The 23,714-nt window shown below is 42.2% G+C and overlaps 1 protein-coding gene across 2 annotated transcripts in view; it reads left to right on the forward strand.

Annotated features, from left to right (window-relative positions):
• The first annotated feature begins 578 nt into the window (after positions 1–578).
• The window catches only part of TRPC3 (transient receptor potential cation channel subfamily C member 3), a 71,905-nt gene continuing 48,769 nt past the window's right edge, over positions 579–23,714 (forward strand). For both annotated transcript variants that reach the window (XM_040250562.1, XM_040250563.1), the window contains exons 1-2: positions 579–882; positions 20,645–21,416. In XM_040250562.1, the coding sequence (XP_040106496.1) occupies positions 671–882; positions 20,645–21,416 (984 nt within the window). In that variant the 5' untranslated portion in view covers positions 579–670. The remainder of the gene's footprint in view (positions 883–20,644; positions 21,417–23,714) is intronic.

Genomic DNA, 23,714 nt, shown 5'->3' on the forward strand with positions numbered 1-23,714 from the left:
ACAACGAACAAATGTGCCTCTTCAAAGAAATATAAAGCTGAATAGGGTAAATACAACTGCAGGAAAATTAACAAGCCAGACGATTTCCTTTTCCCCTTCCTTGGGAAACCTGTATGTCTAAAGGGAACAGGGCTCTTTTGGGAGAGAAAGCAGAGATTGGGGAGGGAAGTTTCTCTGATTTCTTTATGCCCTGCCTGCTGATGTCTGCTTTCCTCTCCAGTTCTCGCTGTCTGATAAGGAATTGATTCTTCCCCTCCTCTCCCTCCCTCCCTTCCTCCCTCCCTCTCTTCCTTCGCCCTCAGCCACGGTACTGTCCTAGCAAGTGATGCTGTCGGAGACAGGAGACGGGCGCGGAGGAGGCACCGCAGCCGCAGCCGCCGCAGGGCAGGAGAGCGTTTCCCAGCACTGGCGCCCCGCTGGGCCCAGAGCTTCCTCCTCGCGGCCACGGGCGCGGCTGCTGCCCCGGCGGTGTGAAGGTGGGCGCCGGCGACCCGGCTTTGGTTCCCGCCTCTAACTGCTCGGTCTCCCGCTGCGCGGGTCTCTCTTCCTGCCTCCCCGCCCGGGGCCCGCTGGAGGTGGGGAAAGGGCGCCGCGGGGAGAACGCGCCTCGGCGGCGGTGGAGACCGAGGCCGGCGGCCGGCATCCTCGCGCTCGGACCGCGGCCGGCGCGATGTCCAGCAAGGTCAGGAAGTGCAAGGAGCAAGCGAGGGTGACCTTCCCCGCGCCGGAGGAGGAGGAGGAGGGCGAGGACGAAGGCGCGGAGCCGCAGCGCCGCCGGCGGGGCTGGAGGGGCGTCAACGGGGGGCTAGAGGCGCGCTCGGCGCCCCCGCAGCGGGGACCGCGCGCCTACTGCCCGCCGCCCTTCTCGCCGGCGCCAGACATGTGAGTACCCGGCTGGCCCGCGGCCCGTGCCTGAGCGGGGGGGCGGGCAGGCGCGCCCCTGGCTGCCCCGCGCTGTGCCCCGGACCTCCAAAGTCCACCCTCCGTGGCAGTCCTATTCGGGGCAACTCGGGTGGGCGGCTGACCTAGGCCGGGGTCTCGCCCCTCTTGGTCCTGCTCTGTGGAGGGACTCCGGGGACGCCCGAAGGCGTGGCTGGGGTCTCCGTCCCGGCTCCAGCGCACGGACCAGCCCCGCGGATGGAAACAACGGACGCCAGACACGCTGTCCAGTAAGCAGACGCCCGCTCTCCTCCAACCGAGGATGCGCGCACAGCCGCCAGTGGTCTGGCGGCCTCGCGGAAAATGTTCCCCGGGGTCCCCGAACTGCCCCCGGGAGGTCAGAGAAGCGGACGGTGTGCTTAGGCCCCGGCGTTCAGCGTGGAGCCACCCCGGGAACCTGAGTCTCTTCCGACGCTTCTGGCCGTGGGGAGAAGGGAGCGGAAGGTGTGTGGTGTAGAGTGTGTGGGTGGAAGGTCCGCCCGGACGCCTTTTTTCCCGACCGTCCATTCACAGTCGGGGCTAACCTGGAGCCGAAGCCCGGCGGGTCTCCCGGGGGAGAGTGAGCGCGGGGCGCCGAGGGAACCGCCTTAGAGCTACTTAGTTGGAGTTCCCAGGCGGCTCAGGGTCAGTAACTGTTCCTTTTTTAAAGGAAGGTAGAGGTCCGAGCTTTAATGCCTGAGCAAGAACAACTTTTCTTAATTTCCAAATCTTGGAAACAGCCTCTCTGAGACGCAGAGAGGATGAAGAAGAGAGTGGTTAGTTTTATAGGGTGCATGCTCTCTGTTTCTTTTGTCACGTACCTTGGACGTGTAGCAGGGTTTACTGTCTTTTTCGGAAGAGCGCACAGATAGGTAGAGACCTTGGGGCCAGTCTTTGCGGGCGGCACTAACCGCTTGGGCCGGGGAAGGGGTTCTCCCGGGAAGGGACGGAGGTTCCGCAGCGCCCCCTGCTGCCCACGAGCTGCACACAGCTACGGTGTGAAGCCTGTGGGGCGACCTCGATCCGGCAGGACAGTGCAAGGCTGAGCTGGTCAGTGTCCGTTCCTAACTCGGCTGGACCGGCCTAATTAAAAGGAGAACTCAGTGGCTGGGAAAGGTTTCTGATTTTAAATGAGCGACGCATCCCAACGTGGTTCAGTTATTGCTGAAGATTAGCCTGCAATGGAAATGGCCCAGGAAATGGAGGGAAGGTAGGTCCTTTGAGATTAAAGCCCCGGCCAGCTCGCGTCCCCGCCTCCCTAAGGTTTTAAGACATTGTCCATATTCCCTTTTGCCAGTCTGGTTTTTAGAACCCAACTCAATTTCTTGATTCTTTAATTATTTTTCTTTTGTCTTAAATCCACACTAAATGGGACACCAGAGCGCGCTTATCTGAGAAAGCAGGGCGAAGCAAAGATTACACACTTTGGTTTTTGAAGCTTGAGGTCAATCACACAAAGCGCTAGGACAAATTCTAATGTAGAGTTGCGGTCTAACTGATAATAGAACATCTTTCTTGGCTATCCGCTGACTTTACATAACTCAACAGGTAAATGTTGTTGTATATTTACTTTGTAAAGCGGCTGAAAAGACTGTCATGTGACGGAGATACGCATTAATAAATGTTCCTTCTGAAGGTAGAGCCGCAAGCTCTTCATGTTTTTTCCAGGCCTGTAACTTGGTAATAGCAGAGACTAACTTGATATTTGTAGCAGAGATTATCTGTTTATTCCAACTTTGAGTGGAATATGGCCACAGTTTAATAGCTCAGACAGTGAACACAGCCCCAGGACGGAAATTGGAGAAGGATATCCAGTCTGTCAAAGCCGCAGGGTCATTTTCAGTAGGCAGAATAGAACAGCCGAATTTAACAGTCAAAGGGATGCTGAGGGTAGAATCCCACTTTTACCAAAAAGATTCCTTGACGTAACCCTTTTGCTCATTTCACTGCTCCATGCTCCAGTATTCCATTTGGGAATTTTAAATAGACTGAATCAGGGGGAATAGTGTCATCTGCTATATCACTAACAAGAATTTTTTTAAAATTATCCTTGATAAAATTCTTGATGGAGCCATTGATTCAAGCCAAGACTTCCCTTTTCCCAATTGTTTGCAAACCTGGGACCAAGGAGTATACTGTTTGCATAATTAATTCAGTCTGAAAGTTTTAAAAAATATTTAATGAACTCCAAAAGCATTTGAAGTCAGTTCTTGTGAGTTTTAATCTGAAGACATTCCTTAAACATTTACATGTGCAAAGTTCAGACTAGGTACAGCAAGCCACAAAGATGAGTATGACAACTTTACTGCACTAAAGGAGTTTAAAATCTCGTAAGGGAGAGGTGGAAATGAAGCTGGGGATAAATAATTATGCTATTAGAGTAGAATGAGTGCATAAATACATACATACAAGGAGAGAGCTCTGCAGAGTCAAGTGCCAAGAGGAAATGGATGACATAAGATTATGGAGAAATCAAGAAAACCTTTTATGAGCCTGAAAAGGTAAATAAGATCAGAGGCAGAAAGAGAGTGGGCAGTTAATTCAAGCACCCCACCCTACTCCACCCCTATTCCAAAGTGCTCGGCATGTCCAGGGAATATTAATTTTAAGGGAATATTAAGTTTTATTGAAACATACATTATGTGTAAGAGAGCAGTGAGATTTAGCTGGATGTGTTAGTTTGGGGCATTCATGTATAGGATCTTGTATGTCAAGGAGAGGCAATAGGGAGTCATTGTTTCAGAGCAGCAAAGGTTTGATCCAAGTCATTCTGAGAAGGGGATGGATTGAAGTGGCAATTGGCAGAATGTAAGTAAATACCTTAAAAAAAACTACTGTAGCTTTCCAGGCTGAGATTAGGATCTGTGATAGTGTAGGACTGGTGGGATGGAATAGGGAGAGATAGGAAGGGGGATACCCAGAAAGAATCTATGGGAATTTGCCTATCCATGAGGCATTTAAAGAGAAAGCAGGGTCAGAAGTGACTTTGTGATTTTGATGTGGATGAATAAGATCATGATGTCATTGTTGAAAAAAAAGAAACTAAATGATCTGACTTTTCAGATAATTTTCAAATATATGTTAAACAGGAAGAAAGGAATGCAAGTTTAAAGCTTGAGAGAATTTGAGAGTCTGCTGTCTGATGGGAATTGTTTTCAAGTTGTGTAAATTCATGATATTGCCCAAGGAAGGAGTGCGAAGAGAAAAACAGAGGAAGCCTGTGTTAGTTTTCTGAGGGAAATTTCTTTGTTTAGAGGGGCAAAAAGAAAGAGCAGCAAGCAAAAGACACAGAAAAAGATGAAGCAGCAGGTGGTACAAAAGCAAGGCTGCCTAGAAAGAGTTTCAGGAAAAGGGAAGAATAGTAAGGTTAAGGTCCTTTGTTGTCCACCTGAAACTATCATAGCTATTGTTAATCAGCTATACTCCAATATAAAATAAAAGTTTAAAAATAAAATGAAAAGGGAAGAATTGACCCACAGTTGGAGAACACTTGGTAAATCAAGAGAGAAATTTTGTGGGAATTACCTAGCGGCGCAGTGGTTAGGATTTACTGTCAAGGGCCAGTGTTCTGTACCTAGTTGGGGAACAAGCTGAATAGCTTGGCCAATTAAAAAAAAAAGAGAGAGAGAAACTTTGTGAGTCTACATTTAGTAAGAAGACTCATCCCTTACACTTTACACTTTTTTGTACATGCACAAAACCATTAGATTTCTCAGCACTGTTATCTTTAAGAGAAAAGGCTTCTGCAAGAGAGGATTCTGGGGAATTCCTTGGTGGTTCAGTGGTTAGGACTCAGTGCTTTCACTTCCGTGGCCCTAGTTAAATTCCTGGTCTGAGAACTAAGACTTGCAAGCAGCTAGGCCAAAAAAAAAAAAAAAAGCAATGAACATACTTAAAAAAAAAAAGAAAAGATTCTGTTTAGTTTTTCTTGAAGACATGCTGCCAAAAATTTGTCATAATAAAAGCTGTAATTTGTATTTATGTAATACCTCATGCTGTCATTTATATGAATTAACTTGAATCACACCTCTTTAAAGCAGGTTTTATCATTTGGCAAATGAGGAAATTGATACATAGTGAAGTCAAGTCAGTTTCTAAAGATTAATTAGTAAATCAATTACAGAGCATCTGTAGTCTATGGAGTATTATTAACTATAGTCCCCACACTCTGCATAAGATCTCCAGGCTTATTCATCCTACATAACTGCAACTTTGTACCCTTTGACCATCTCCCCAATTTTCCCACCTTCCAGCCCTTGGTAACTATGGTTCTACTCTCTGCTTCTATGTATTTGACTTTTAAGATTCCACATATAAATGAGGTCATGCAATTTTTTTTCTGTACCTGGCTTATTTCACTTAGCCTAATGTCTTTCAGGTTCACCCATATCATAAATTGCAGTATCTCCTTTGTTGAGGCAAAATAATACTGCATTGCATACATGTATACCACTGTTTCTTTTTCCATTCATAGTCTATGACACTTTGTTTCCGTATTTTGGCTATTTGCTAAGAGGGTAGATTTCAGGGTTTCTCATTAATACACACCCCAAAGATAACTATGTGAGGAGCTAGATGTGTTAATTACCTTGCCTGTAGTAATCATTTCTCTATTGTACAGTTGACTCTTGAATAACACAGAGGTTAGGAGCACTAGCCTCCTGCCCTGCCCAGTCTAAAATCCACGTATAACTTTTGACTCCTCCTGAAACTTAGTATACCCTACTGTTGACCAGAGCCTTGCAGATAACATAGACATTGTTTATGTGTACAAAATATACATATTTTGTATGTTTTTAAATTATAGAATTGTATTCTTCAGTAGGTGCTGCAGTGGTAAAGAATCTGCCTGACAATTCAGGAGATGCTAGTTCAATCCCTGGGTCAGGAAGATCCCCTGGAGAAGGAAATGGGTAACCCACTCTAGATTTCTTGCCTGAAAAATTCCATGGACAGAGGAGTCTGGAGGGCTACAGTCCCTGGGGTCACCAAAGTTGAACATGACTGAGTCACTGAGCACACACACGCATGCATTCTTCAGTAGAGTGAGTTAGAGCAAGAAGATGTTATCAAGAAAGAGCCTATTATGCAGAGTGAAGTAAATCTTTATATTAATGCAGATATATGGAATCTGTTAATAGAAAGATGGTACTGATAAACCTACTTGCAGGGCAGCAATGGAGCCACAGACATAGGGAACAGACTTGTGGACACAGGTGGGGAAGGAAAGGGTGGGATGAATTGAGAGAGTAGCATTGAAACATAAACATTTCCATGTGTAAAATTAGATAGCCAGTGGAAATTTACTATATGATCCAGGGTTACACTTTGTGGTAACCTAGAGAGTGGAGAAGGAAACGGCAACCCACTCCAGTACTCTTGCCTGGAAAATCCCATGGACGGAGGAGCCTGGTAGGCTACAATCTATGGGGTCGCAAAGAGTGGGACACGACTGAGCGACTTCACCTCACCTCACCTCAGAGAGTTGAGATGGGGTTGGAGGTGGGAGGGAGGTTCAAGAGGAAGGGGACTTATGTGTATCTGTGGCTGATTCATGTTGTTATATGGTAGAAACAAACACAAAATTATAAAGCAGTTATACTTCAATTAAAAATAAATTATTTTTTTAAATCATAAGGAAAATTTACATTTACAGTATTGCACTATATGCATTAACACCATGCTTGCTAATGCTAAGTCACTTCAGTCATGTCCGACTCTGTGCGACCCCATAGATGGCAGCCCACTAGGCTCCCCCGTCCCTGGGATTCTCCAGGCAAGAACACTGGAGTGGGGTGCCATTGCCTTCTCCAACACCATGCTTATGTTGTCTGTTTACAAAATTAATCATCTATCAGTACCTACAACAGTGTTGTCTTATATGATACAAAATACTGTAGATGTTCTATGTATTACACTGGATATCAAAAATGAAAAAATAATGTGAAAAAAATTCATATTTATTTGCAGGTGTAATGATTCCTGCATTGATAACAAAGAAGCAGCAATGTGATTGCTTTTAGGGTAGCCTAATATAATTGATACGGGTGCTTCACAGTAGCCCAGCCTATTAGCTAAAGAGTGAACCATTGCAAAATTTTTATGGCATACAATATTACCGTGCCATCTTCATAATATAGTATTGGAAACATGATTTTTTTAAAAAAATCACTTACCTGTGGTGATAGGCTGTTGCAGTTTCTCCAATTGGGAGAGAGGAAGGGAGAGAGACAGGGGTATACTATATGATAATGTAATTCTTTGAAAGCAGAGTTAGAAAGCAGTAACAAAACTAAAATTATTTTTATTAAATATATTGAAAGTATATTATTTAATTATTTAAGCATATTGTAATTAAATGTCACTCACCTTATGCCTACTTAAGGGATAGACTAGTATTTATATACATCTTATGCTTTCATGACATACCTAACTTTTTCTTAGTTTTTCAGTATTTCCAAGCTACAGAGTTCGGCAGAGTTTTTTTTTTTTTTCAAATTGTCACAAATCTCCAAATCGTTTTCCAATATACTTAAAAAAAAAATGTGTACAAATGGACCTGCGCAGTTCAAACCCATGTTGTTCAAGGGCCCACTGTGTATGTATATCAAATTCTATTATTATATACCATAAATATATGCAATTTTTATTTGAATATTATATAAAATAAAGTCACAGAGTGATTAGAAGATTTAAAAAATAGCAGTGTCTGATGCTCAACTTTGTCTGATAGGAGATTTGAAGATGATCACACAATGCTTTGTAACTCAGATTATCTACTTGAATGTTAGTTTCTGTGGTGCTGGCCTGTGACAGTCTTTAAACCTAGGCTTAGCTTTGCTGTGGGATTGAGAACAATGTTGTACCTGTTGCTTGGGTTCCTGACTGGAAGTAGAATGTCCTTCCCATTACTGCAGTGGAAATCAGAGATTTGCCAAGTCACTGTAGAATCTCCAGAGAAAGAAATTTGGACTTTAAGGACCAAAGTTGGACTAGCATTGTTAAGGAAGAGGCAGGTTTCTCTTCAGTTATAATATTCAAGAACAGCACAGCACGACTTTAGATTTGTTGTTGTTCAGTCGATCAGTCATGTCCGACTCTTTGTGACCCCACGGGCTGTAGCACGCCAGGCTTCCCTGTCCTTCACCATCTCTTGGAGCTTGCTCAGACTAATGTCCATTGAGTCAGTGATGCCATCCAACCATCTCAGATTCTCTGTGGTCCCCATCTCCTGCCTTTAATCTTTCCCAGCATCAGCGTCTTTTCCAGTGAGTTGGCTCTTCGTATCAGGTAGCCAAAGTATTGGAGCTTCAGCTTCAAGCATCAGTCCTTCCAATGAATATTAGACTTGAGACTTTTAATAACCTGAAATTTTGAGTTGTATTTTTAGTTTATCCCATAGAGTAGTAATTTCACTATGTACAATATAGAGTCATTTTGCTGTTTTTTTTCAAATTAGTTTTGCTTGCTTGCTTACTTCACTTCAGACGTGTCAGACTCTTTGTGAACCTATGGACTGCCAGCCAGGCTCCTCTGTCCTTGGGATTCTGCAGGCAAAAAACTGGAGTGGTTGCCATTTCCGTCTCCAGGGTATCTTCCTGACCCAAGGATCAAACTCCCCTCTCTTGTAACTCCACTAGCGCCACCTGGGAAGTCCAAAATTATTTTTGTATAATATCAAAGTAATGCATGAATACAGTTTTAAAACTTAATGCTAAAAAAAAAAAAATGGCTTATAAGATCAACAGCAAGCCCATGACAGTTCCCTGGTTTTTTTCCTTTTTTCTTCCTGTCCCCTCCGTTTCATTACACTTACAACTCCTTCAAGTATTGCATTCTTGTTATTCATGTGTTTTAGATAGCATCAGTATTCTCAGGTGAAAATTTCATTCACTTATAACTTTTATTCTCCCCCATCCTCCATCACATGATTTATCGCAATCTGTGGTTAATAATTCATTATTATGATCATGTAATTATTATTCACTGCAGAGTCAAGTAGTATAGTATAATTACATTTCTTTTCTTTTATAATTAGTTGTTTTTCTTGGCATATTTTCTCTATCTTGTTCTTTCCTCTTCAGCTAAATCCTTTAGTCTCTGTGTGTGTTTTCTGGAGACATCCCTTCTAAAACCCTCTGACTTGGTTTGTTTGTCGTTTTTAATCCTTTTTTTTTTTTTTTTTTCCGTCAGGAAGCTTTTAGATTGAGCTCTTCATTAGTGTTGTTCTGAAATGTCTAAACGATGCCCTGATACGAGTCTTTTTTAATTCAGTGAACGCTTTATTGATGAACCCTTTCAGTGTTTGGATATCATGCCCTTTGGTTTGGAGAGGTTTTCTTGTATTATCCCTTTTATTCTTCCTATGCACTATTGTTCATATTTCTTCTTTCTTTCTGGAATTCCTGTTACTTGGATTTCCCCTGGTTTTTGTATCTCTTCTACCATGTTTTCCAGTGATTGTCTTTTCTGTTCTTTGTGAGATATTTCCTTGACTATATTTCCCAACTTTAACTGTTTTTTTTTTCAATTTTATCTATTATATTTTTAATCTCTAAGCTCTTTTTGTCTAATGAGTATTTGTTATAGCATTGTCTTATTTCAGAGATGAAATCTTTCTTTTTTAAAAAATTTCTCAAGGGAAAAAGGATTAGGAGATAATAAACTAGGCTGTTAATATTCTAGAACTGTCCAGGGATCCCCCTGTTCTTGGGTCCTAGCCTCCCCTGGGCCTGGTACCTCCACATTTAGAGAATCTCTGTTACTATTTCTCCAGAGATTTGATATCTTATATTTCTTATGGGGATGTGGGAGGACTGTCACTTAATCATATCAGTTGGAGGTCAGCACTCTAGGGGCAGGGTTACTGTGTACCGCTTATACAAAATTTTAGCTCATTCCTCCATTTTAGGCTCCTGCCTTGTCCCTTGTGGGATTTCTTTTGCCTTTAATTTCCAAGTCTTTTCTGGTATTGGGTGGACCAGCTTGCTTTTTGTTACAAGCACTCTGGTTGGACTTTCCTTCTCTCTGTCAAATCACTCACCATTTTTCTGACTTATGTCTTTTTCATATATTATAGTACTTCTGATTTCATGGAAGATGAAATTGGTGTTTTTTGTTATCTGTGTTGTTTAGGGGGTAATTTTCAAGAGGTGAAGGGGTGAGAAAGGCCTTTATTCCATCATCTTGAAAGCAAATATCCCAACAGTTGTGTTTTAGGTGTTTATTTTAAGCCTAAGTGAAGACAGAATTATTAACAGGACCAAGATGGAAGAAGGAAGATTAATTAATTTTTAAGACTAATTATGACTGATCTTGTTAGACAAATGGAGTAGACAGTAACCTTTATAGTGTGATTTGTCAATCATCTGAAGTGCTCCACCTGAAATCATTTTAGAACCACACTTCCCAAATTTAACTGATGTACAGTGTTTTGAAGAAGAAAAGAATGTCTGAGTCAAAAAGGATTTCATCTAGTCCGGCATCTTCTTAAACAAGCTAAAAAACTGAAACTGAAGGTTAACATTGAATTCACAGCAGTCCCCAGCCTTTTGAAATCTCCAGTTCCCTTTACTGTATTGTTTACACTGTGGGCTTGTTTGGGTTAAGCATTTCTCTCTTCCTCAGAGAAATTTGAGATGCATTTACTCCTAGGAGGAGCAACACAGGAAATTAAGTATTAACTCATTTATGAGATTCAATTAATCATCATTTCAATTTGACTACTGATGGTAGATCAACTGGAGAAAGTTTGTAAGCTGAATAGGAGAATTTAGGGGCAGGGAGAGAGGAGATAAGAATATCTCGAGGAACAGTTGACCCCCTGCCAAATATCACTGATAGTGTTCTCTTTTCTTAATATCAAGGAGGTGAAAGGATCCTGGACATATCTGAACACTAGGTTAGAACTTTATGAATTTTTCGTTACTGTGCTAGGGTAGCAAATGTCTGTCTGTTCATGTTTTCTCCTTATAAAACTTCACAGGAAATGTAATGGGAGGATGTAATTGTTTTTGCAGAGCTCTCTGCTCTAGATAGGAAGGTATGCTTTCAACTTCCTGGCTCAGGGTTGAGATTGCCCTCATCAGGCAGTCAACACTACAGAGTCAGTCTGGCAGGGGAGCCAGATGAGTGGCCTGTGGAGGGTGTACACAGAGGAATCTGGCCCCAGACAGAAGTTCCGGAGTTGGGAACTATGGCTGCCAACTTCACTCTTATGCATAAGGGCTCGGAAGTGTCTTTAGGAGATTAATTAGGATTGTTATAGCATTTTTTAAAAAAAATTTAACATGTATGTTGGGGATATTTGTCTACACTTTTCTAGTGAAAAAAATGTCCTTGTTCAAAACTCCCTTTTCTTTGCACTATTCAAATAATAGGTGACAGTATGAATTTAGCCCTAGAATAAACCTTTTTTAAAAAATGAGAATTAAATGTCCACAGGTACATGACCTGTTGAGGAAAGTGCATGACAGTACAAAATATTTTACACCAGTTTTGCATTGCTGCATATATTTTGTCAAATAGGAGTGATGTATATGGATTCTCTGTTGAAAACTAGATCTCAGGGTGATGAGATGGGAGCAAAATCTAAAAACCTCAGACTTTTGATTTCGGATATGGATGATAATGGTAGAAAACAAGATCTTTTTGTTTTTAATAACATTAGAGGTTTATATATATATAACTGATAGTGACTAATATAAATAGACAAATATGAACTTCTCTTGGGTCAGTAGAGGTTTTTTATTTTATTATTGAGTTCATTATTGTCTCAATTCTTGTTCAGTTATAGACTGAATTTGTATTTCACGTCTAATTTCATTGTCACTAATCTTCCTGAAATAATAATAATTTGTCTTAGAAAATATTGAGTTTAATTAATGAGTTTGGTTTTGAAGATAAGCTTAATTATTAACTATAAGAGCTCATTAATTCTAAGATGCATCCTCTGTTTGCCCTTAGATTATCCTGACAAAACATAACTTTATGTAAGATTGAAATCAAGAGCTGTAAGATTCATCAGTTACTTTTTGCAGTGTAATTAAGAATTAAGTGTGATTAAGCAGAAATCTGCTTTTAAAGAAGAATGATTGTTTATATTACTTTAATTCCTGATAATTAATTTATGTTAAAGTTTTCACAGTGTTCTTTTTTATAGAAGAATTACTCCAAATTCCCTTCCACCACTGCTTCCACACATTATTTCATGTGACCAAGGGTATCCTTTAATCTGAAGAATATCCGCTTTCAAAGCCTTCAGTCTTAAATACTGATTTAAGCACACATCTATCTATGTCTCCAACAGATAGATATTCATCAGTCATGTACTAACAGTCAGGCCTACAGAAATACAGAGGTGATTTTTCTCCTGAATCCTTAATATGTTACACTTATTGTTGAGGAGGCCATCATGAAAGCAGACAGTCATAAAGTAACTCAATAGTCAGTGGAGTTACACACAAAATGTGGTTCCTGGAAACAGAAACATCTAAGTTCTAGAAGGCATTTACTTGAATGTTTTGGGGGGCACATATGTTTAAGAAGAATCACCAAGAACTCCTGCAGGCAGTGGTTAGGGGTCCTTACCCCTGCTCCCAGTGGACCATTAGAGGGAGGAGCACACTCTTAAATGGTTTTTCTCTTTTCTGGTCTCGGCTGCCCAAGGGTCAGTGGCCCTTGAGAGGACAAGGAGCTTTCCTGAGAGGACAGGGAAAGTGATAAAGAGCAGAGATGGGAGCTTCCCTGAAACAAAGCTTCTTGTCTCCGACTTAGTCCCTAGGACATGTACCAAAATTAGATGTCTAATAGATTTTATTAAAATGATACATGGAGAATTCTGAAGATAACACTGGCCAACAGAAACTCTCAGGGATTAATTACTGTGGAGACTCAAATATCTCTCCCGACTTGTAAGTGCTGGAATCTCTGCAGTTTAACTGTTCTCTGGGGTGGGAACCCTTAGACATGGAAGTGATGCTTTCCTGCTTCTGAAATGGAGTGCCTCATCTTGCAGGTTTGGTTGCTTCCGGGACAACGAGCTGTTGAGCCGCTCTTGGTGTCGGTAGATGCAGGCTGAGCAGGAGGTGGTGCGGGCATGGCAGCACCCACAGCGCTGTCCCCCTGCACGAGACAGCCGAGCTGATTGGGCCCCTTTCCTCCAGCCTTGCACGCTGGTGCCCTTGGGGCTACTCAAGTTCAGAGCGTCCCCCTCTCTACTTCTTCGCCTCCTCAATACACAGAGTAAGAGATTTTCAAAATGCTTTGTTTTTGATGACATTATCGAGGCTGTCAGATGCGCTTTCCTTTTTCCAGACACACTCACATGTGGGCATAGAGTGTAGCTGTCAGGTGTCTCCAGGGGCAGCTGCATTGACTGACAGGTGCCGTGTGCCAGGGGGACTGTGGGGTTTGTCTATTTTTTGAATTTTCATCTCTGACTGTCTTGTCCTTTGTCCGTGCCTGCTGCTTCCCACTTTCCTTACTACTTGCAATTATCACCATCCCCAATACGAGAGCTAACATGGTGCTTGCTCTCTAACACTTGTCCCCCCTCCTCTGTGCTTTTCTCACTACTTATCTTCCAAGGCTCCTTCTGCCTTTTTTTTTTTTTTTTTTGCCCTTCACAGAAGGACAGACTGGAACCTAGCCAGTGAGCACCTTCTGCTTCTTCATTATGGTGAACTAAATAGTTAAAGCAATTTGACTGTTACTCTTACTGCTTTAGCTCACATTGGTGATGGTGTTTACTTTGCTAGATGGATTGAGTAGCTGGTTAATTCTTAACATCATTTAAATAAAAGGTTTGAGGTGACTTCTTTACTAGTGGTCATTTGTTGCTGAGTGCTAAAGAATTTGTGATTAAATCAGAAGAGCCATTTTAGAAACTGTTTTCATAGAACCAAAGTTTTCCAACACATAAGCTGAGCACATACTTTTATAAGAGTTTTTTGGGGGGATGTAGACTGTTTTTAAAATCTTCATTGAATTTGTTACAGTATTGTTTCTGGTTTTTATGGGTTTGTGGGGTACAGAGGCTTAGGCCACAAGGCACATGGGATCTTAACCAGGGATCAAACCCACACCCCTTGCTTTGGAAGGCAAAGTCTTAACCACTGGACCACCAGGGAAATTCCTAAGCATGTGTTTTATTAGTGCTATTTTGATTTGCAACTTGTTATTCATTTTTCTTGTTCCCTAGAGACAGCATGGTAAAGTAGAGAAACACTACTGAGAGAACCTCTGAACTCTCATTTGTCTTTCTTTCATTGACCTTAAGGAAGCTAACATTCTGAGTGAGTCACTTTATCTGTAGAATTAGCATCAGCTGACAAGTATTTTTGAACAGATAATGTGCTATATCAGGCACTATAGAGGTGGCTAAGAAGGGTGAAAAATTAGGTAGGAAGTATAGGGCATTTATTCTCAATCAAACTTAGGGGACATGAGTATCACAGGAGACAAAATCAAGGAGGTGGGGGGAAGTATAGGTTTATGGGCAGATTAGCTGTAGTACAAATAGTCACACCGAAGTGGTCCAGAATAGTTTCAGGAAGATTCCAAAGTGGACAGAACCTTGCAGGTCTTCTAGTTATTAATCCTGTGAAGTTTTACCCTCGGTTTTCAGAGGTGTGATGCAAGCTGGACCACAGAAGATAGGAGGGATTTGAATTGGTAAAGGGCCAAAATAAGAGTATGCCCAGGATGGAAAGAAAAGGAACATCCCAGAGGCAAGTGTAGCAGGAACAAGACAGCAGAACAACTTGGATGGGCAGCGACATGTAGCTCGCAGAAGAGGCCTTTCCCGAGCATCCCACCTGCTGACGAGGGGAGAAAGAAGGTGACCAAATGTTCACTCTATGGGTTAAATTAGTTTTTCAAATTCTGTTTTGCTTTTGCTTGCTAAACAGACATGTATTCTCATTCAATAAGTGAATTAAGCAGTCAATAAATTAAGCAGTTAATTAAGCAGTTATGTAAGTTAATAAGAAGGGAGGCTTGCCCTACATTATCACAGGGGTGTAGTCAACTAGGACAGTGTCTTCCTGGGCTCTGAGCTGGTATCTAAGGGACCTTTGCCTGTGGATTCCTCCCTGCAGTCTCCTTGTAGTCTCTTTCTGGTCCGCATGACCATCCCTGGTTCAGGGCACTCAGAAGAGATGCTATGAGGCCACTTTCATTCATCTTAGTTTGATTCTATAAAGTAAGTTTGTTTACTTGGGTAAGATTGCTCTTGTTCTTGGAAAGCCGCTCCTTCCCCTGCTCTTCTCAGGAGCATCTGGCCTTTGGGGGAGGGGAGTTTATGTGTCCCTTGGAGGGGCGAAAGGGTGGGATTCTCTGACTCTTTTGGCCTCTAGGCAGTGTTCATTATCTTTTTGGGTGCTGCTTTATCAGTGGCAGTGACTTGATCTTGGCTGACTCGCCTTTGCCACCTGAACATGCTCTCTGGCGTATGTGGTTTCAGCTCAGCTCCTGGGGGTACAGAGCTCTCATAACAGCTGCAACATTGTCTTACAGCACCAGCGGTCATCTCTAGTCTTGGTGCAGGCTCCCTGGCCCTCAGTGCAGGGTCCAAACTACATGGGAGCGGAGGGTGGTGTGAGAAAGCCCAAACCATGCCCTACGTAACCAGGCAGGACTGTTCTGATCTCCAGATCAGAACAAGCGGGTCAAGAATCACCCCCGGCCCCGCCACCTCAGTGGTTCCTCACTTTATTGGACCACATCTTGGCTCTGACTTCCTTTCTGTTATTTCTTTCTTCTCCCAGAACAGTAAGCATCGTGGCTTTACTGTTAAAAGTGGGAGAACTATCCAGTCTATGTGATGAGAGCAGTCAGGGTTCAGGTTCTGTCGGAATTAATTAGACATAAAGGAACTAAGCAAATCCTTCCTAAGACAATTTCCTTCTTCCCAGATTCTGCTTGCAAAATCGCATTTTTCTTGCAAAAAAAAAAAAAAATAACCTTACTCTGTCTGTGTGCACTCCTCCTCTAAAGTTTATCTTATTGTCCCCTAACTCTATACTCCACATTTTACCTCCAAGGCTGAAGCAAGATGTCCCAAGTTAACCAGGGCCAAGATCTTGTAAAAAGATCTTACAAAAGAGAAAAACACTTTGCTAATTTTTCAAAGAATATCCTTGATGGTATAGAAATACCATTGATAGAACCACAATAAGCAGAATAATATGCTTACTACCCTTGATAGTACAGAAATAAGCAATATAATATGTTTGTAGAACAATGAAGAATGAATCTGAGGAGCAAGGAAAAGAAGGTCGGTTAGGGAGAGTGGGGCAGGCTGTAAACATCCTGGAAAACCACGTGGAGGACCTCGTTTGTTTTTATGTTTTGTTTTTCAGAGAAGTGTGATGGTAAAAGCAGAATTGAAGCAACACCAGCTACTGGGTGTGGCTGTGGGGTACAAAGAGGAAATCAGAAGCAGCAGGAGAGAGAACAGGAGTCAGACGGGCCCTAAGTTGGATCCCAGTCTTGGATGTTACTCTCTGTATTACCTTGGCCAATTTCTTTTGAACTCTTTAATAAGTTTTCTTATTTATGAAATGGGGGAAAATAATAGCTGCTTCATAGCAATGTTAGAAGTAAAGATGATAGTGCATGACAGACATGCACATACACCAGGTACTCATCAAGTTTAGTCGCCTTCTCTCATGCCATCTCCGCTGGAAGGCTGTTGTAATTATCCAGCCATGATGCGTTTAAGATCTGGAGGCTAGTGTTGTCAGTGAGAACTGGAAGGAAGGATCTGGTACGGGAAGATCAGGTTTTAAGTGGTAATAAAGGACAGAATCTAAATGAACCTAAGGCTGTTGTCCCTTACCTGGCACTGCTCAAACATGTTATTCCAACTTGGCTTTTGGCAGGACTAGTGTGACAAGTGTTTACAGGCCTCCTCGTCTGGGATCACTGATCCAGGATAGCTATGTTGTTTTCATACTGGAAGTTTCCAACCTTCAGTGTGTATAGGAATTGCAAAGGATGCTTATTTAATATACATATTCCAGCCTCCACCCATATTGCAGGGCCCCACTCCTGAGAGATTCTGATTTAGTTCATCTTGAATGGGATCCAGAAATCTGAATTTTAATAGGTTCTCCGAGTAATCTTAGGCAGGTGGGCTTCACGTCCCGCCATTATAAATCAGAGGAGTGGATGACAAAGTTGTGAAAACTGAGTGTTGCTTGTATTTTTGCCGCTGAACAGAATGGAGCAAAAGATTGTCTTTGGGTGTGGAAAAATACTTCTTAGGAAGAACTTTTTATCTGCTTGAGTGTTTGGACAATTATTAAGAACCCAAAGTTTGTTTCATAAACCATGAAAAAAAATCTTTTTGCCTTAAGATACATGGTCAGTGTCTTACTCAGCTTAGGCTGTCATAACTAAGTACCACAGAGTGGGTGGCTTAAACAACACAAACGTATTTTCTCACAGTTCTGGAAGCCAGAAGTCTGAGATCATGGTACCAGCATGGTCAGGTTCTTGCAGATGGCTGACATCTCACATGTCCTCACAAGGAGAGGGTGAAGCCAGAAGCAAACTCTCTATTTCCTTAGGGCACTGATTCCACCGTGAGGGTTCTATGTTCATAGCCTTATCTAACCCAGATCACCTCCCAAAGACCTAATCTCCAGATACCATATTGGGGGTTTTGTTGTTGTTTAGTCGCTAAGTTGCGGAGAAGGCAATGGCACCCCACCCCAGTACTCTTGCCTCCCATGGATGGAGGAGCCTGGTAGGCTGCAGTCCATGGGGTTGCGAAGAGTCGGACACGACTGAGCACCTTCCCTTTCACTTTTCACTTTCATGCATTGGAGAAGGAAATGGCAACCCACTCCAGTGTTCTTGCCTGGAGAATACCAGGGACGGTGGAGCCTGGTAGGCTGCAGTCTATGGGGTCGCACAGAGTCAGACAAGACGAGTGCCAGTTTAATAGTAAAATATTGATTTCCCACACACACCATATAGTTTACACACCTCACTCCACTATTCTTATAAATCACACCTACTAATAATAGTGGTCAAACATATGGCATTTGGGCTACCCTCGTGGCTCAGTGGTAAAAAGCCCACCTGCCAATGCAGGAGATGAGGGCCGGAAGATCTCCTGGAGAAGGAAATGGCAACCCACTCCAGTATTCTTGCCTGGGAAATCCCACGGACAGAGGAGCCTGGTGGGCTGCAGCCCATGGGGTCACAAAGAGTCAGACACTGTCGACTTAGGGACTGAACAACAAAAACTTACGGCATTTATTTAGCTTCCGAAGCATTATAATATAATGATTGCTGCTATGTACTTATATTTTTAAAAATTTTGTCAAGTAAGGGATGAAGATATTTTTAAATTTAAGCATAAATTTTATTTTAATAAAAATATTCAACTATGGTTAAAACTATTCAGAATGTGTAAAAGGGTATAAGTTAAAAGTAAACTCTCCCTTCTGTGCCTCCTTAGTTTGCTCCCCAGAGCCCCAGGTATAAACACAATGAAAGGCTTCTTGTATTGCTTTCTAGAAACTCCCACAAACAGGTGTGTGTATGGGTACACGGGTATGTGTATATATATGATTGTGTATATATTTAGTTTTCTAAAGTTAACCACCTGACACCAGTTGAGCAGTTAGAACGAGAGGTCAGTCACAGCAGCCCTGCCCTTGGACAAATTTACAAGCTTATCCGGGAACATCTTTGGTTTCCTTACCTCTGTAGGTTTGCCTGGCCACATTTCTTTGGTCTCTATCTGGGAAGTCTCTGCCAGCAGCTCCAGTGCTTCTTTCTTAGTTTGAGGCCCACAGAGCTAAGAACTGAGTGAATGCTGGTACCCACCTCTGAATTCACCAGCTAGAGATGCTCCTTAACGTCCATTTCCAGACCCCGAGAGAGGCCAATGTCTCCTCAAGTTAGTTTTCAACACCTGGCTATGTGAATGCTAATGGGTAGAAGGTATTTCTGGAATATGCATTACACAAGGAAAGCATTTTCCCCCCAGCTGTTCACTTTTAACTTGTAACTCTTATTTATTCTTATTCAAAGGTCAGTAATGTGAAAAGAATTTAACTGGTACCTTTAATTCATACAAAAGACAAAAATCACAGATTTTTTAAAATGAAGTTACCTTAATCATTTCAAACAGTAAGAATGTTTGAACTGGATTAAGGTGCAGATGTGTACTTATAACAGTAGCCATTGAAATATTAAAAATAATCACAATGTTAAAAATTATATTGCTTGTTTAGCATCCTTTTTAGAGACTCAGAACTTCCCCACATGCTTTTTATTCATGAGCTCTTGACGAAAATCTGGAGCCTTTTTATAAATTTCCATTTTACATGTGGGGTAAGGGAGCACAAGGAAATGAAATTATTTACCCAGCATCACAGAAATTAAAAAATGAACTCAAATTGATGTACACATCAATTAATGACATGACTTTTATAATGCAGTTCAATCTTAACATGGTAGGTGTTAGGATCTCACTGCACGTTGTTCTGGATACACAATTGGTGCCCTGTTGCTTTCTTCCTGGTGGCTCAGATGGTAAAGAATCTGCCTGCAATGCAGGAACCTGGGGTTCAGTCCCTGGATTGGGGAAGATCCCCTGGAGAAAGGGATGGCTGCGCACTCCAGTATTCTTGCCTGGAGAATTTCATGGACAGAGGAGCCTAGTGGGCTACATCCATGGGGTAGTGAAGAGTTGGAGACAACTGAGTGACTAACACTGCCTTATTCATAAAGTACTACTTGTGATTTTTTAAACCACAAATCATACTATATATCCTTTTAGTTCAAAGAGACCTACATAATATAGGTCATTAAACAACTCCTGTTACAAAGGCACAATAATTTTCAAAAAATAAATTGACTGAATTTTCATTTTATAATTGCCACATCTTGTCTGTGTCATTGAAAAAAAAAAAAGAATTTTGTTAAGTTTTTTGGAGGGTGGGGGAGTAGGTTGGGATACCCGTAATAGAAAAGATAGAAAATCTTAAGATCCTGAAAGATAGTACTTGGCCTAAATACTGGACTTTGTGCGTGTGTGTCAATGATCTTATTTAGTTAAAAATATGCAATGACTTGAGAGGATTGTTCTGGCCTAATTCTTGAAAAATTTAATATCTTTAGCCTTCAAGCCTAATGCTTTGGTGCCAAGTACCTGTTTGCCCCTATTTTCAAGACTTTTTAAAGCAGCAGTTAACTTTATTCCCACAGGTATGATGAGTCCTGTCTTTACCAGGGTCACAAAGGGAGACCTGGAAATCGTTTATGTTATTATTCCTTATGAATGTCCTTCTCTGTGCCAGGGGTCCCCAACCTCGGGTCAGATCAGCCAGGGCATTAGGTGAGCAGTAAAGTGCACAATAGATGTAATATGCTTGAATCATCCAGAAACCATCCCCTCCACCCTGGTGGAAAAATTGCCTTCCACAAAACGGGTCCCTGGTGCCAAAGAGGTTGGTGATGGCTGCTCTGCGGAACAAGAACTCTTGTTCTGAAGGGTTTCTGCTTTCTGGGTTCTAGCAGCCCTTACTTATTAGGTTCAGGTGTAAACTTCAGGCGAGTCTTAGCATCTGACCTGGCTGTCCTCAGGCCACAGATCTGCCGTGTGTGTGACCTGTACTCCAGAAATGGCGCGATAGGTGGGAAGAAGCAGTATGCCCTAATATTCAACAGCTGGGGTTTTGTTGTTGTTGCTGCTGCTGATTAGGTCAATGGAGGAAAGCCCATCCCTGAGGCGCAAGACGGTGATGCGGGAGAAGGGCCGGCGCCAAGCCGTCCGGGGACCGGCCTTCATGTTCAACGACCGGGGTACCAGCCTCACTGCGGAGGAGGAGCGCTTCCTCGACGCCGCCGAGTATGGCAACATCCCCGTGGTGCGCAAGATGCTGGAGGAGTCCAAGACGCTGAACGTCAACTGCGTGGACTACATGGGCCAGAACGCGCTGCAGCTGGCGGTGGGCAATGAGCACCTGGAGGTGACCGAGCTGCTGCTCAAGAAGGAAAACTTGGCACGCATCGGCGACGCCCTGCTGCTCGCCATCAGCAAGGGCTACGTGCGCATCGTGGAGGCCATCCTCAACCACCCCGGGTTCGCGGCCAGCAAGCGCCTAACCCTGAGCCCCTGCGAGCAGGAGCTGCAGGACGACGACTTTTATGCTTACGACGAGGACGGCACACGCTTCTCCCCGGACATCACCCCCATCATCCTGGCGGCGCATTGCCAGAAGTACGAGGTGGTGCATATGCTGCTGATGAAGGGCGCCAGGATCGAGCGGCCGCATGACTATTTCTGCAAGTGCGGGGACTGCACGGAGAAGCAGAGGCACGACTCTTTCAGCCACTCGCGATCAAGGATCAATGCCTACAAGGGGCTGGCCAGTCCAGCTTATCTGTCCTTGTCTAGCGAGGACCCTGTGCTCACTGCCCTGGAGCTCAGCAACGAGCTGGCCAAGCTGGCCAACATAGAGAAGGAGTTCAAGGTAAGCTGTGCTCTCCACCGCGGCTGCTCCGCGCGCTCTTCCACTTCCCGGCGAGGTGGCTTCTGAAGTCTGCTCCCAAATTAGTTTTGTCCAGTGGATCTAAAATCTCAAGGGATTGGGAGCGTCGTTCAGAAATGATCTGATCATTTTTCTCTTCTCAGCCCAGTGCTGTGATACATTTGTTTTAGGAGTGGGTATATACTGGATCAGAGAGCTGAAATGATTGTGCTGCTCTGCCTTCTGGATAGGTGTTAAATAGTACACGAGACTTCTCTTTTGTTGAAGGAGGGATTTGGTTATGATCTTCCTTCCCAGTTCTTCCTCTTTTGTAGTTAGTTGTATGGTGGCACCCAATATAGAAATAGTTTTGTATGCACTGTTTATTGGCTCAAACATTTGTATATCCCTTTAGTTAAAAGTCAAAAGACTAATATAAAATTTTAAATGAATGACTAAAGTCATTTTATGAAAAAAAGTGGCTTCAACTGAAACCCACAAATGAAATCCACAATATTCAGGATGGTGAGCTGTGGCCATTAGGTCAACCCAGAAATGTAAAGACAGAAAAGTGGTTGGCTTTAGTAGATTTTTTTTATGAGTGAATTTTTTTCTGGACATCATCTCCAGCCAACAGTACTATTTATTTTTATTAAAAACTATACATTAATAGTGGAACATTTTTTAATTGTTACATTTTCCTATGCATTTCAGATGGTTCTGCCTATTAAATCTAGGGCAGGAGGAGACTTTGTAGATCTGGTGAAAGTAAGACTGTTTTCTAGCAGGCTCTTGATTCCTCTTATCCACCAAAGAGGATGATTCTAGGCATCACTGCCTTAAATTATTTTTTGAATGCTGAGTTAATCTTTTTTTTTTAATGTTGTGGTGTCAGATCACAGAAAAAGTGATTATTCTGGTTTTTAGGTTTTACTGCAGTTTTTCATACTTATTGAGAGTCATACAAATGCAACTAGCAATATAATTCAAGTTAACTAGTTGAAAGAAAATGGTAGGAAAGTTTTGTGGGGATTTTCCCTTCCGTATATACCAGATTTCCTCGACATCCTTTAACACTCATCTTGTGCTGGTGGAGATCTGGCCTTAGTAAAATTTTATTTGTTATTCCATTAAATACTTTCTAATATGAAGGCTGTGCATATTTATTGTAAAAAATTGGAAAATGTGGGAAAATACAAAGAAGAAAATAAGTATCACCTATATCTATCTACTCCCTTTGAAAAGATTCCTTATGTGGTATTTGAAAAGATTTATTTCCTTATACCTAAAATGAATTTTTATTTTTTTTTCACAGAACTCAGGTAGAGCAAATTCCTAACTTCCCATTCTATTTGAAAAGAATAGAATCACGTTCACATAAAAGTCTAAATGTCACTTTATTTCATCACAGTAATAAAAAGTATGGGCTTCCATGGTGGCTCAGATGGTAAAGAATTTGCTTGAAATGCAGAAGACCCGATTTGATCCCTGGGTGGGGAAGATCCCCTGGAGAAAGGAATGGCTACCCACTCCAGTATTCTTGCCTGGAGAATCCCATGATTAGAGGAGGCTGGTGGGCTATAGCCCATGGGATTGCAAACAGTCAGACGGGACTAAGTGACTAACACTTTTAAGTATGATAAAAAGTATAATTCTAAATTTATTATTTTACTATTCCAAGGGTCACTCAAACCATGTTTTTATGCATTTTGCTTGGTATGTACTGAAAGTCTGTATAAGAAATTCTGAAAATATTTTCCTAGATTATATTTTAATAATTAACAGAAGATGGTGACATATGTAATTCTGCCCAGAGAAGTAGCCTCAGTGAAATAATGTTAAGAAAATTTGTTATTCATAGTTCTCCCCTTGATGCCAACTAAAACCCATATTGATAATACATGAAATCTCCTTTACCCTAACATAAAAAGTCACCTCTGATAACCTTTCAAAGGTGGGAAATGATTACAAATGAAGAGGCAAAAAGAGGAGAAAGCACAACTGAGTTTAAGAAAGCATCCATAAAGCTGCCAGCTATCTAAGGATATGTAAAACTCATCAAAATCTCATGGTTCCTTTTCCCTGAATTATATGGAAGGTGTTTGTGTAGTGTAACCATTTCAGAGGCAAAATACAGACAGGTCTTTGTAAGTTATGATCCCAAAGGACTACAGGTCTCTCTCTCCTGACTAAATGTTCCTTTTTCATTCACATATTCACTTGTCCTTGTTATCCTTTTCTTATTTTTTATGCTTTATTTTTCTTATCTGTCTGCTTTTCATCACTTTGCCATCTCATCCC

Source organism: Oryx dammah, unplaced genomic scaffold (genome assembly GCF_014754425.2).
Source record: "Oryx dammah isolate SB20612 unplaced genomic scaffold, SCBI_Odam_1.1 HiC_scaffold_12, whole genome shotgun sequence".
Lineage (NCBI taxonomy): Eukaryota > Metazoa > Chordata > Mammalia > Artiodactyla > Bovidae > Oryx > Oryx dammah.